Here is a 13,788-nt window from a genome sequence, read left to right on the forward strand (position 1 = left end):
ATCTTCCAGTCCTTTTTCCAGTTATTTAATGTTTTTTATTCATAATATCGCAATTGTGAAATTTCAACAGGGTTTAGTACACTAGCATCTCATTTACTTGGGGGTAGTTAGCTAATATTATCAATATGAAAAGTATTTCTAAGAACTTGAATGTAAGGAATAAAGTTCTACAAGCTAAAGAATGTCTCAAAGCCCTTATTTAAAAGAAAAATGTACTCTTTGTATTGACTTTTATTGTAATACACTTGATTGTCTCTTTCTAAGCCTATAGTGATTTAGAAATGGGGCAGGGGGTTATTTCCAGATACCCACACTTAGAGCTACAAGACAGGGCAGCATGAAATTACAGTTGCCAGTGAGAAAAAAAAAGTCCAGCATAAAAATAACTGTAATAATCCCATTTAGTGTAAGGGTATGGTGTATACTGAAGTGCTTCTCAAGTTTTCCCATTGAATTACCCCTTTCTATCAGAGGAAGGGGGTGCCCAAAGAAAGTCTAGAGTCCTTCCAAAAGGAAATTTTAAGTTTATTGTTTATCCTTAGAAGTCTTATACTCTGTAATATGTATGGTTTATTTTGATAGAAAAGTAATGTTTAAGATTGCTTACCATCAGTGTGAAAGGGGCACTCCAGAAAATGCCCCATGTCTGCCATTGGCTTTGATTAGCTTTGCACAGGGCTACATGCAGCCTTCCCCACCCAGCATATTTATACTCACTCTATTTTAATATACATCAGTATAGTGGAAAGTACATTCAGTCTGGAATCAGAAGGCTTAGATTTAAGTTCAGATTGTGATGGAGTCTGTGGCATTAAACTTACTATGAAGACTTAAATATATATATACACACACACTTGGAGACTTCAGAAGTTCGGAAAAGTGGAATTAATGTATGGGGTTTGTTTATTTTAAAACAAAGAGTTATTGTTTTTTTAATCCATGCATATCTTTTTTATGATGTACATTTTCCATGAACTTTTTGAAGAGTCTATGTATATCTCTGTAGCACTGTAAAAGGCAGTCCAATCATAAGTATGATTACTGACATGTATAGTGGCTAGTACCTCATGGATACCTATGGTCATTAACCCAACTCTCCCCTCCCATTTTTAGCTAAGTATGTAGATTCAAAGCTTCGTGCAGGCAACAAAGAAGCTACAGATGAAGAACTTGAGAAAATGTTGGATAAAATTATGATCATATTTAGATTTATCTATGGTAAGTATTTATTACTGTTTTACTACTTTTCTTTTCAAGCAATGAACTCAACAGAGAAATTAGCAAGTATATTCAACCTAGAAGGAATACTTATTTGGGAAGTAGAGGTTTTTAATTATATTTTTGTCCTTGCTTTTAATTCATTGGAGATACTTGAAGGATGTTACTTAATTGCCTAGTGCTTTGACTTCCCCACTGTTAAGACCTTGATCTTTGCTATTTCTTTTAATCTCTTGAATATTGGTGCTAAAAAGACCATTCAACTAAAGCTTTTTTTTTTAAAAAAAGAATTTTTTTATTTAACTTTATTTATTTATCTTAATTTATCCAGACAAGGACAGACTGAGTGAGAGAGAGAGAGGGAAAGTGAGAAAGCAAGCCGCCAGGTCCAGGACTCGAACTGCTGTTGGCCATGGGGGAGTCCAGTGCCCTTAACCACCATGCTACCTGCTGGCCCCCTCAACTAAATCTTTTCTGAAGGAAAGTTAATGCAGTCTTAATTCTTTACAATAAAAAACTTTTGAAATGTCTGGCATAAACATGTACTTCTGATGTTTCATGCTTTAACCAACTTAGATAAAAATGTATAAAGTAAAACAACATGGAGTGATGGTGTGATTTCTTAAGCACTTTAAAGCAATTTTGTCAGAACTTTTTGTTGTAATATTATGAATGTTGTATTTTTTATTTAACATAGGCAAGGATGTTTTTGAGGCCTTCTATAAGAAAGATTTGGCAAAACGTCTATTAGTTGGGAAGAGTGCATCTGTAGATGCTGAAAAATCAATGTTGTCCAAACTTAAACATGGTATGTTTCTCATTCTTTATGTTGCTTTTTTTCTGAGGGAAAATGCTAGTTTTTTACTCTTTGAATTAGTTGCCTCTTCAGTCACTCATTGTGTGTACAGTCGGGCTTTTATCTTTGAGTTCCACATCTTTGAAGTCAACCTACCATGGTTAGAATGTATGCAGAATTAAAACCAATAGAAAAGAAAAATGCAACAATGAAAATAATATAGATTTTTAAAATATAGCATAACAACTATGTATATAGCATTTACATTATGTTAGGTATAATAAATAGTCTAGAGATGAGGATGTGGTTAGGCGTAAGCAGTGCCTACACCATTTTATATAAAGAACTTGAGCATCTTCAGATTTTGGTATGGGGAGGGGTTCTAGAACCAATCCTTGTAGATACCACAAAACACACACACACACATATATGTATATATATAATCACATAGATATATGATCATATATATATATATTTATCCACTTTATATATGATCATATACATACATATATATATGATGAAATCATAGATTGAGCAAGCTTGTGAGATTTCTAAAGTATTGTACATATCCAGAGGTCTTTTTTTTTTTTTTGCCTTTTTTTTTTTTTTGGAGAGTTTTTTTGCTATAGGGCGTGTGTGCTCGCCAGACAGACAGAGACAGAGAGACAGAAAGCAAGAAATCACCCCCCCAGGGGGGAGGGCCATGCTGCAATCCCTTCTCCTCCATTCTCCTCTCGGGATCTTGGGCACGTACACACACGTACCCGGCATGAGTTTAAGCCACCGGGTCCAGGACTCAAACCATGGTCGACTCCGTGGGAGTCCGGCCACATAGCCACTACACTAACTGCTGGTCTCCAGAGCTTTTTTTTTAAATCCTTGGTTTTATTATTTGTTTCAAAATTTCCCATTTATCTTATGCCTAATTAGTAGGTAAGTTTACTACAGGATTAAATAGTTTTGACTCTGAATTAGTGGGGCATACATTTTGGGATAAGGATTTCTTTTTATTCTTACAAATAATAATGGATACTTTCATGCTAAGGTTTATGTTTCTCATTTTAAATACTTTGTTTTTACCACTTTAAAATATTATAAATATACAAATATCTTTAATAGAATGTGGAGCTGCTTTTACCAGCAAACTTGAAGGAATGTTTAAAGACATGGAACTTTCTAAAGACATCATGATTCAATTCAAACAGGTAAAAGTGAGTTAAACTCTTACTTAATTCCTCAAACTTAGTTATCTCCTTGCCTTGGTTTGTACTGAAGTGGATAAATATGTTGTAAAAACTTCCTAGGAACTTAGATGATATTCACAGTAGTGGGGAAAAACCACCAATGGAATGTAAGTATATTTTGCCTACTTTAGGATTTTTTTTTTATATCTTTTTTGCCAAAGGGCACATGTACTCACCAGAGAGAGACATAGGGAGAGGGAGAGAGAGAAAGCACTCCCTAAGGACATGGTCATGCCATAATACCTTCTCCACCATCACCATCTCTCTACCTTGTAGGGATTTTATGCATGCATGCACACATGCCTGGCATGTCTTTCAAGCCGCTGGGGTCAGGATTCAATCTGTGTAGTTGGCCATGTGGGATCCAGCTGCCTTAACCTTGAGGCCACAGAACTGGCCTAGGATTTGTTCTTAACAAACATCCAGAATAACACGGAAGTAGAAATAAAATATATTCATCTTAAGTCACACAAGAAGAGCTGTAGCTAGATAGTGAGAACAGGGCTATCTCTGCCTTCTTGTCACTTGGTGATTTGCATGTTGAGAGTTTGCAGTGGGGAGGGAGGGAGAGATAGAGTGGTTGTATGAAGCCTTTAGGGACATTAAGAACAGAAAAAGCTGGATCCATGGTTTTGAAGATGTAGGTAGAAAGTAGTTTTGAAATATTTAAGAACATAGATGATAGTAAAGCATATTACATTTTCTCCTGTTGGGGTTTTAGTAGTAACTTCTTGTCCACTATATTGCTAAGGTAGGAAATAAAAATGAAAAGGCTCAGAGAAATATCAGGGTCAGTAGGGTCATGGATCTTAAAGTAGCTACAGAATAGGGTTTATATACTTTGCCCTTTCCCCCTCTTCTTCCTTTCCCACTTCAGGTCACCCCCTGCAAACAGGCGGTGGAGCAAGTGAAAAACCGGAGACTTGGGCTGGCTGGTGGGGTGAGGCATGGGGGTTGCCGCAAGGTGTTCCAAGCCACATAGGGGTCTCCAAAGGTGGGGACAGCAGGTGGTATTGGGAAAAAGAATGGAGAAGAGATCCTATAACAGCCCAGCTGTATGTGAGAAATTATTTGTTGATAATGCCTATAATGAAGTCATGTGATCCTTGTATGCCATTTTATCAAGATGTTAACCTAGGCGCTCTTCTAGTGCATTTTGTATAGGCTTCATTTAAAGTTCTCTTTTTTAAGGAAAAAAAAGGTTTTTGCCTTAGGGTGCATGTGCTCACCAGAGAGAGAGACAGAGGCAGTGAGAGGGAAAGTGAGAAATCACCCCCCGGGGGGATGACCATTCTGCAATCCTTTCCCCTCCTGGGATCTTGGGCACACACACACATGCTCCTGGCGGGTCCCAGATCCCAACAGCTGTCAGCCATGTGGGAGTCCAGCGATGTAACCACTACACCACCTGCTGGCCCCTAAAAGTCCATGTAATAGTTGTGTTTTATTTTAAGGATAGTTAGTATTTGCATGCAATATTATAATGGGGAATTTCTTAAATGGGTCATTATTATGACATGAAATTTAAATACTTTTAAGGTCTCAGTATGTGTGTTGGTCTTCTTATATTTTATGCAGAATCAGAATGTACCTGGGAATATTGAACTAACTGTGAATATCCTGACAATGGGTTATTGGCCAACTTATGTGCCTATGGAAGTCCATTTACCACCAGAGGTAAGCCTTATTATTTAGGACCTGAGTTAGAGAAAAAGAAATCATGACACTTTTATTTGACTTGTCATTTAAAAAATAGGTACCTTTTAAAAGCTTACGTCAGTAAACACACCAATACCAAAGGCCAGCTTTTAAAATATTTTATTCTTGTACTTACATTTCCAAGTCTGGGGTGGTGTATAGTTAATGATGCCAGATTTCTGGGTTCAGGGCCCCTTTCTCTGACTCTTCTTTCATCTCCCCAGATAGATTATTTCCTCACTGTGCTTAGATATAAAAAATTCTTGCCCATATTTCACCTGGAAGTGGCATTGCTGAATAATGGGTGCTTGAGTAAATCTATCCTAACTCACAGAAAAATTGTCTAATTCAGGACCGAAACCTAGAAAAGGGATTAAGGCTACAGAGATGTTGAGAATCCTCCATGGAGATGATCATAGAAGACCAGAGGGTAGATCTCTGTCAATAAGACAGAGAATGTGGAGAATAGGAAGTGAAAAGGGCAGAGACCAAAGTTTAGAAAAGGCTCACATCTGGCCAGTAGTAGGAAGAGGAGCCTGTGCAGGGAACCAGAGCAGAAGCAACAGTGAGACGCAGGGACCAGCGGAGTGCAGAGGCACAAAGGCCGCTGGAGGGGACTGTTTCAGAGAGGGAATGATTAAATGGTGCAGAGAGATCAGTGAGTATAGACACTGATAAATGCCATTAACTTCAGTGATTGGGAGATAATTATTTTACATCAAAGTGATTGGTGGACTTACTGGATATAATCTTTAAAACTTTCAGAAATTATTACGTATGAAGTAAGTATAAAGAGTGGTAAATGTGACATTGGATACAGAGTTTAAGCCTTATTTTATTTATTTTAGATGGTAAAACTTCAGGAGATTTTCAAGACATTTTACCTAGGCAAACATAGTGGTAGGAAACTTCAGTGGCAGTCAACCCTAGGACACTGTGTGCTAAAAGCAGAATTTAAAGAGGTAAGTAGATGCTAGCACTTTGTTTTCATCTTTTTCATATTTAATATTGAAGTCATTTCTCTTGACTTGAAGGCTTAAACTGTTTTATAAATGTTTCCTAGATATCTGCACAACAACGATAGTTTATCACGATGTTGTGTATATTTTTAAAATTATGGAGTTTTTTCCCCCACAGTTGATTTGGCCCTTCTGCAAAGCCAAAGACAATAACCTTTCCCCCCTACCATTTCCCCACTTAAGGATGCAAAATTCACATTGCCGTTTCTTGACAGAAATCTTCTTGCTGCCGGGAGCTGAAAAATAGAGTGGGAGTTAGGGGGAACAGTGCCCATATCTAATTTCACTCCTCAGCTTTTCATGACTAATCCAAATCAACCACATCAAATATGCATTTGAAATAATGGTTTCTTACTCTTGTGGTGAGTGTCTGTAATGACACATAGGGCTGAGTTATTAATTTTCATTACTTTGCTGTTGATTTTTCTTAGAATTATTTTTTAAATTTTATTTATTATTATTTGTTTTAATTTTCTATAGGACACATGCATTCACCAGAGAGAGAGAGGAAGGGAAGGAAAGGGCAAGTGAGAAAGCAAGCCACCAGGTCCCAGACTCAAACTGTGGTCAGCCTTGTGGAAGTCGAGCACCTTAACCACCACACCACCTGCTGGCCCTGTTGTTCTGTTCTAATTACAAGGTTTTAAAAAGACCTGTTAAGGAGCTGGCAGGTGGCATGGTAGTTAAGGTCGCTGGACTCCCACATTGGCCAACTGCAGTTCAAGTCCTGGACCTGGCAACTTGTGTTTTCTCTCTCTCTCATCATTAAAATAAATAAATATAAAGTTAAATAAAATAATTCTTTTTAAAATAACTCTTTAAAAGATCAACTAATTCTTTGTCCTATTTTAGGCAGGATCACACTTAACCTCTATATTGAACATACTGTGTTACCACCTCAAGTGGCTTTTCTGGATAGTGTTAATCCATATTTCTAAATCTACTAATCAAAAAATGCTTTTTCTATAAGATACTAGTTATTTGATTAATTTTTTCATGTTTTTTTTTTAAAGGATGACTAAATACTGCTATTTCTCCAACAGGGTAGAAAAGAACTCCAGGTCTCTCTCTTTCAAACACTGGTGCTGCTAATGTTTAATGAGGGAGAGGAGTTCAGTTTAGAAGAGATCAAGCAGGCTACCGGAATAGGTTTGTGTTGAACCACTCAATGAGCATTATTGTATCCACTATGTGCACAGCACTGTATGTTAAGAGCTCTGGGTGATACAAAGGAATAATCCCTCTCCTCAGTACTCTTAATATAACCACAGAGAAAGGATGAAATGACACTTGAAGTGATTTCAGGATTGATAAGTACCAGTCTATGGTGCTGACTAGAAGTGTGTTAGAAGTTCAGCGTAGGGGAATCACTGTGGACTGGCACAATTGTGAAAGCTCTCATAAAACAAGTGGGACTTGTGCTGGGACTTCAAGTTTTGGTCAAGGAGAAGACATATGCAGCAAGGGGAAATACTGTGAGAAAGGGCTTGAAAGTAAAAATAGGAATCATAGCCAGGAACCATGAAGAGCCATATGTTGTAGTGAGCTACAAAATCACATAGGAAGATTGATAGTGCCTGATCACGTAGAGTCTGATAAATCAGCAAATGAAGCCAAGGAGGTTTGAGAAGAGGTATCTCTAAGGAAGCAACTACTAGATATATGGAATATGAAGGAGAAGGAAGAGTTACAGATGATTCCAGGGTTTCTCACCCCAATAGGTCGGTACTATCACCACTAACAATTGGAAGCAGGATATGGTTTTATGGGGATGATGTTGAATAAAAAATTAGACATACTAGAGTTAATGATAGTAAAACAGCCAGGTGGAGGTGACCTTTAAATGTGGGAATGGAGGAAGTGAAATGTCATTTCAGGAGGGTTGGTAGTTATCCACATGGAATTCTACTTGATGCTCTTACAAGATGATAGGGGAAAGCCATTGGATAAGACAAAGAGGAAGTCATTGGGTAGCTTGGGAAAAAAGCTTTTGTTTTGTTTTGTTTTCATTGCCAGAGAGAGAACTCCCAGTGGAGTGTAGTCACATCACAGTTCTCCTCTATCTCTGTGTGCTGTCAGGATTTGTGGTGTGGCATACACATGCACATGCACACACACACACACATGCACACACACACACAGGGTGGCCTAAGAAACTGTTTTAATAGAGTAATGGAGTAGAAACTAGGTTGAAGTCAAGTGTTCTCATTCATGTTGATGGACTAGTAACAAATAACTATACTGTTTCTTCTTCAGAGGATGGAGAGTTAAGGAGAACTCTGCAATCATTAGCCTGCGGCAAAGCTAGAGTTCTGGCAAAAAATCCAAAAGGCAAAGATATCGAAGATGGTGACAAGTTCATTTGAAATGATGATTTCAGACACAAACTTTTCAGGATAAAGATCAATCAAATCCAGATGAAAGAAACGGTATTTTTTTTTCCTTCCTTGTTCTAACGCACTGGGATCATATGTGTTCATAATAGGAATGTATAAAGACAATGTTATACCTGTATTACTACCATCACTGTTAACATGTTCTGTGCTTGTATGTAGCTAAATGTATTTCAGTATTTGATTTTAGATGGTCTTAATGGAGGAGCATACATGACGGATTGATACTTAACATAGCTTTATATCCTGTATTTTTCATTTAATCAATCTTTAGAATGTTTCCAGACCATTCAGTATGTTCTAAAAAATGACAAATGGCTGTATAATATTCTTTTAGGTGGGTATTAGAATTTACTCAACCACTGCTCATTGTTGGACAATTTTTAAAAATTCATGATTTTTTTAGGATAGTAAATAGTAAATAAAACTATAAGAAACATATTTGTATCTAGTTTTTCATCTTTCTGAGCCCCACCCCCATAATTCATGAAAGTAAGACTTTTTTGGCTCAAAAGGTATGAACACTTTAAAGAGTCTTAATACATAATGCTATATCATGTTCCAGCAAGACTGGACTAATTTCTACGCTGTCCAGCACCATCTGAGTGCCTGTCTTACCATGCCCTTACCAGCACTAAGACTCGTATATTCATTTTTACATCTTTTTTAAAAAAGAATTATTTTATTTGGGACCAGCAGTTGACATAATGGCTATGTCACTGGACTCCCATGTAGTTGACCATGGTTTGAGTCCTGGACCCAGTGGCTTAAACTCACACCAGACATGTGTGCATGTGTGCCCAAGATCCCGAGAGGAGAATGGAGGATAAGGGATTGCAGCATGGCCATCCCATCTAGGGGAGTGATTTCTCACTTTCTGTCAGTCTCTCTGTCTTTCTGGTGAGTGCACGTGCCCTATAGCTAAAACCTCTAAAAAAAAAAAAAAGAATTATTTTATTTAACTTTATTTATCTATTTATGTATTAATTTTAATTTGACCAGAGAGGGAGAGATAGAGAGGGGAAAAAAATGAGAAAGCAAGCTACCAGGTCCAGAACTTGAACCATGGTTGGCCATTTGGAAGTCTAGTGCCTTTAACTACCACAGCACCTGCCGGCCCCTTCTTTTTTAAGTCTTGGCCAACTTGGTAGATGAAAAACCTGAATTGTTGGAACCAGCAGTTAGCATAATGGGTATGTCGCTGGACTCCATGTAGCTAACCGCGGTTCGAGTCCCAGACCCGGTGGCTTAAACTCACGCCGGGCGTGCGTGCGTGCGTGCCCATAATCCCAAGGGGAGAGTGGAAGAGAAGGGATTGCGGCGTGGCCATCCCCCCAGGGGGTGATTTCTCGCTTTCTATCTCTCTGCCTCTGTCTGTCTGGTGAGCACACGCGCCCTATAGCAAAAAAACCTCTCAAAAAAAGAAAAAGAAAAAAATCCTGAATTGTGTAATTAGTATTTTTTTGGTCCACAGTGAAGGTGAATATTTCATTTGTTTTTGCCATTTGAATTTTTAAGAGACTTCCATGAAGGAAAACCACTACAGCATCCTGAAACCAGTTGGCTTCCATTGCCCCAAGTTTTACTGCAACCCTCACAAAAGAGTTTTAAAGAGGCCTTTATCTTCAAACAAGTGCCTGGCTTTTTCCCATTGCATGTCAAAGGCAGGATATTTTCTTAAAAAATGACTATATTGTTACTTATAAAATACTTATGCTGTACCAGAAATGAATTGCTGCATAAAGGCCCAAAATATCCTTTTGGTTTTATAACTAAAAGTTAACGTTTTTGCTTGAGCATCGATATTAGTAAGTTCACTCCTAAACACTTAAATTTTTGTATGTCCAGAAAGAATGCAGGCATAAATGGTGTATTTCAGGTTTATGTATCACAAAATTTTAAAAATTGTCAAATAACTTTACTAACTACTTTTCCTAGCTAGTTAGTACTGTGCTTTAGTCAGAGGTCACAGTCAGTCACTTCAGGTAAACTGTTGTCATGCAGAAATTGGTTAACAACCTCTTATAACTATCCCATATATTTAGAAAATGTTGCGGATGGAGTAGAAGAAAATGATCAATTGCACATCATCCATTTCTTCTCCTAGAGAAGCAATTAAAAGATGGTATTTTTCTATTAATATTGGCATTACTTCACTGGTACTGGGCAATATAAGTAGAACAAAAAAGTTATGTTTGTAGGTTTTCTCTATTGTCTATGTTTATAAGTCTTTAGATAATTTGGTACATTTAAGGCAATAACAGAGTCATGTCTCCAAAATGTACAATTTGTGTAAGAAATCAAGTTTCACTTCAGGTACAGTTCTTAAGTTTAACTTTTTTTTTAGGTTGAAGAACAAGCAAGCACTACAGAAAGAGTATTTCAAGACAGACAGTATCAAATTGATGCTGCAATTGTTCGAATAATGAAAATGAGAAAGACACTTAGCCACAATCTCCTTGTTTCAGAAGTGTACAACCAGTTGAAATTTCCAGTAAAGGTAAATACTTTCATATTTTCATAGTGAGTTTCTTATAAATAAGAGAAGATGTGAACATTTTCAGACACAGATCTTATAAGCATAGATTAAAGCTTCAGGATCATTTAGAAAGACTGAAGTTTCAATTTCCTGTGGTCATGAATATATCAGTAATTAAAAAAACTTAATTTAGATATGGAAATCTTTGACAAAAGAGGAGAGCATTTTTTTTTTAATTTGCTAAAGGGCACATGTCCTTACCAGAGAAAGGAGGAGAGAGAGAAACAGAGGAAGAGGGAGAAAGTACCTTTCTTTTTTTTTTTTTTTAAGCTTTCTTTATTTATTTTAATTTGACCAGGGAGGGACAGAGAGAGAGAAAGTGAGAAAGCAAGCAAGCTACCAGGTCTGAGACTTGAACTGCAGTTAGCCACGTGGGAGTCCAGTGCCCTTAACCACCATGCCACATGCCAGCCCTGAGAAAATACCCTTCTAATGAAGTACAATCATGCCACAATCCCTTCTCCATTTCTCCACCCTGTAAGGATTTGGGGCATGCACACACACCTACCCGCTATATATTTCAAACAACCAGGGCCATTATAACCATGTGGTTGGCCATATGGAATCTAGCTCCCTTAACTAATAGGTCGTGGGCCAACCCAAGAGGAAAACAGTTTATAAAAGCTCTTATATGTCAAAGTCAATGAGGCTTTAAAGGATCATTTTACTCATTATATTTCTTTTTAATTTCTTCATTGATTTTTCTTTTTTCTCCTTGAAATACCTTGGTATTTTACAGATTTAGTTGTCTTAGAGTGAATTAAATCTTTTATTTGGTTAGCTTATAAGAAATGTCTGTTAGGATCTATACAAAAGGGGCCAGCAAGTTAGCATGGTGGTTAAGACTCAGGACTCCCATGTGGCCAACCACAGTTTGAATCCCAAACCTGGTGGCTTTCTTAATTCCCCCTCTCTCTTTCTCTCTCTCTCTGGTGAGCATATATGTCCTGTAGCAAATTAAAAAATAGTAATAATGATAAATAAAATTAAATAATTTGTTAAAAGAAACTATATAGACACCTATTTGTTATTAAGTGTCATCTTGGCAAGTTCAGCAGTAGCTCTGGAAAACTGAAAATGGTCATTAAATGGACATGTTCCAATGTACGCAATAATAAACACAATTAAACAACATGCTGTTGTACTGGACTGTTTTTTTAAGGTTTTTTTTTGTTTGTTTGTTTTTTGGTTTTTTGTGTGTTTTTTTGAGAGGTTATTTGCTATAGGGTGCGTGCACTCGCCAGACAGAGAGCGAGAAATCACCCCCGAGAGGGAATGGCCATGCCGCAATCCCTTCTTCTCCATTCTCCTCTCAGGATCTTGGACACGCACGCACACACGCCCAGCGTGAGTTTAAGCCGCTGGGTCCGGGACTCGAACCGCGGTCGACTATGTGGGAGTCCAGTGACATAGCCATTATGCTAACTGCTGGTCCCTGTTTTCTAAGTTTCAGGAGATTCTCAAGCCCTTGTGTTTATAAACACTTGGTGTAGCTTGAATAGATTCCTGGCTGTTAAGGTTTTTATGAGCTTCAGACTTTAGTAAATCACTTTGCCTTGCTGAGCTCGTTTCCTCTTCTGCGAAATAGTTAGTACTTGCCTCACAGGATTATTGTGAAGTATAAATGAAATCATGAGGACTGGCCCCATCGTTAAGGAAGCCAGATTCCACATAGCTGACTGTGTGGTCCAAATCCTGGCCCTGGTTGCTTGAAAAACACGTGGGGGGGAACCAGCACTTAGCATAATGGCTATGTCGCTGGACTCCCACATAGTCGACCATGGTTCGCGTCCCGGACCCGGTGACTTAAAACTCACGCCGGGCGCGTGTGCGTGCGTGCCCAAGATCCCGAGAGGAGAATGGAGGAGAAGGGATTGCGGCGTGGCCATCCCCCCGGGGGGTGATTTCTCGCTTTCTGTCTCTATGTCTCTCTCTGTCTGTCTGGCGAGCGCACGCACCCTATAGCGAAAACCTCTCCAAAAAAAAAAAAAAAAAACACGTGGATCACATGTGTAAATTCCCCAAATCCTAACAGGATGAAAAAAAAACAGAAGAGAAGGGATTGTGGTGTAACTATACCCCCTAGAAGGGGGCTGCTTTCTCCCTGTCTTTCTCTCTCTGTCTCTCTCTGGTGAACTCATGCACCCTCTGGCAGTTAAAAAAATTTAGAAACAAGCAGAAAGTTATTTGAATTTCAAACCTTGAGATTAAGGGATAAAATTGTGGTTGAAATTTTGACTGTGCCATCAGACTACTTTATCTCTTTTCACCTCTCCATCAGGTGGTCATTTTACATATTCTGAAATTTTTCTATTAGCAAGCAAGATGATATTCTTTTTATAGGCCAGATAGACAAGATATGTTGTAGAATTTTGTTATCCAGAAGCTAAATAGGCAGTCATGGAGACAAGCTACAAAAGTTACGGTGGTTTGTTGGTTTTTTTTTGGGGGGGGGATTTTTCCCATAGGGCATGTGCACTTGCTAGAAAGAGACAGAGAGGGAGTGAGAAATCATCCATGGTGGGGGGTTGAGTGGGATGGCCATACCACAGTTCCTTCTCCTCCATTCTCTCGGGATTTTGAGCATGTACACAGACATGCCTGGCATGTTTTTTAAGCAGCCAGATCCAAGACTAGAACCACAGAACTGGTCATGTGGGATCCAGTACCTTACTTACACACCACCCACTGCCCCTCTTCCTGATTTTTTAAAAGTTTGTTTATTTCTTGAATGAGAAAAGGAGACAAAGAGATAGGCACTCCCCACAGGATCTTCATGTCAGGATCACGAGCACACTTTTGTCCCTGTGTGCACAGGGGGACCTTGGGATTCAACCCAAAATCTTCCTGAGCTGTCAGCATTGCAGAACATTGCATTCCT

The 13,788-nt window shown here is 38.3% G+C and overlaps 1 protein-coding gene across 1 annotated transcript in view; it reads left to right on the forward strand.

The window, feature by feature from the left end:
• Positions 1 to 13,788, forward strand: part of CUL4B (cullin 4B) — a 44,886-nt gene that overhangs the window by 28,583 nt on the left and 2,515 nt on the right. The window contains 8 exon segments of the mRNA XM_006144877.3: positions 1,102 to 1,218; positions 1,916 to 2,026; positions 3,134 to 3,219; positions 4,828 to 4,935; positions 5,805 to 5,918; positions 7,019 to 7,124; positions 8,232 to 8,404; positions 10,716 to 10,868. Coding sequence (XP_006144939.1) covers positions 1,102 to 1,218; positions 1,916 to 2,026; positions 3,134 to 3,219; positions 4,828 to 4,935; positions 5,805 to 5,918; positions 7,019 to 7,124; positions 8,232 to 8,404; positions 10,716 to 10,868 — 968 coding nt within the window.

This window comes from Tupaia chinensis, unplaced genomic scaffold (assembly GCF_000334495.1).
Source record: "Tupaia chinensis unplaced genomic scaffold, TupChi_1.0 Scaffold000135_1, whole genome shotgun sequence".
NCBI lineage: Eukaryota > Metazoa > Chordata > Mammalia > Scandentia > Tupaiidae > Tupaia > Tupaia belangeri.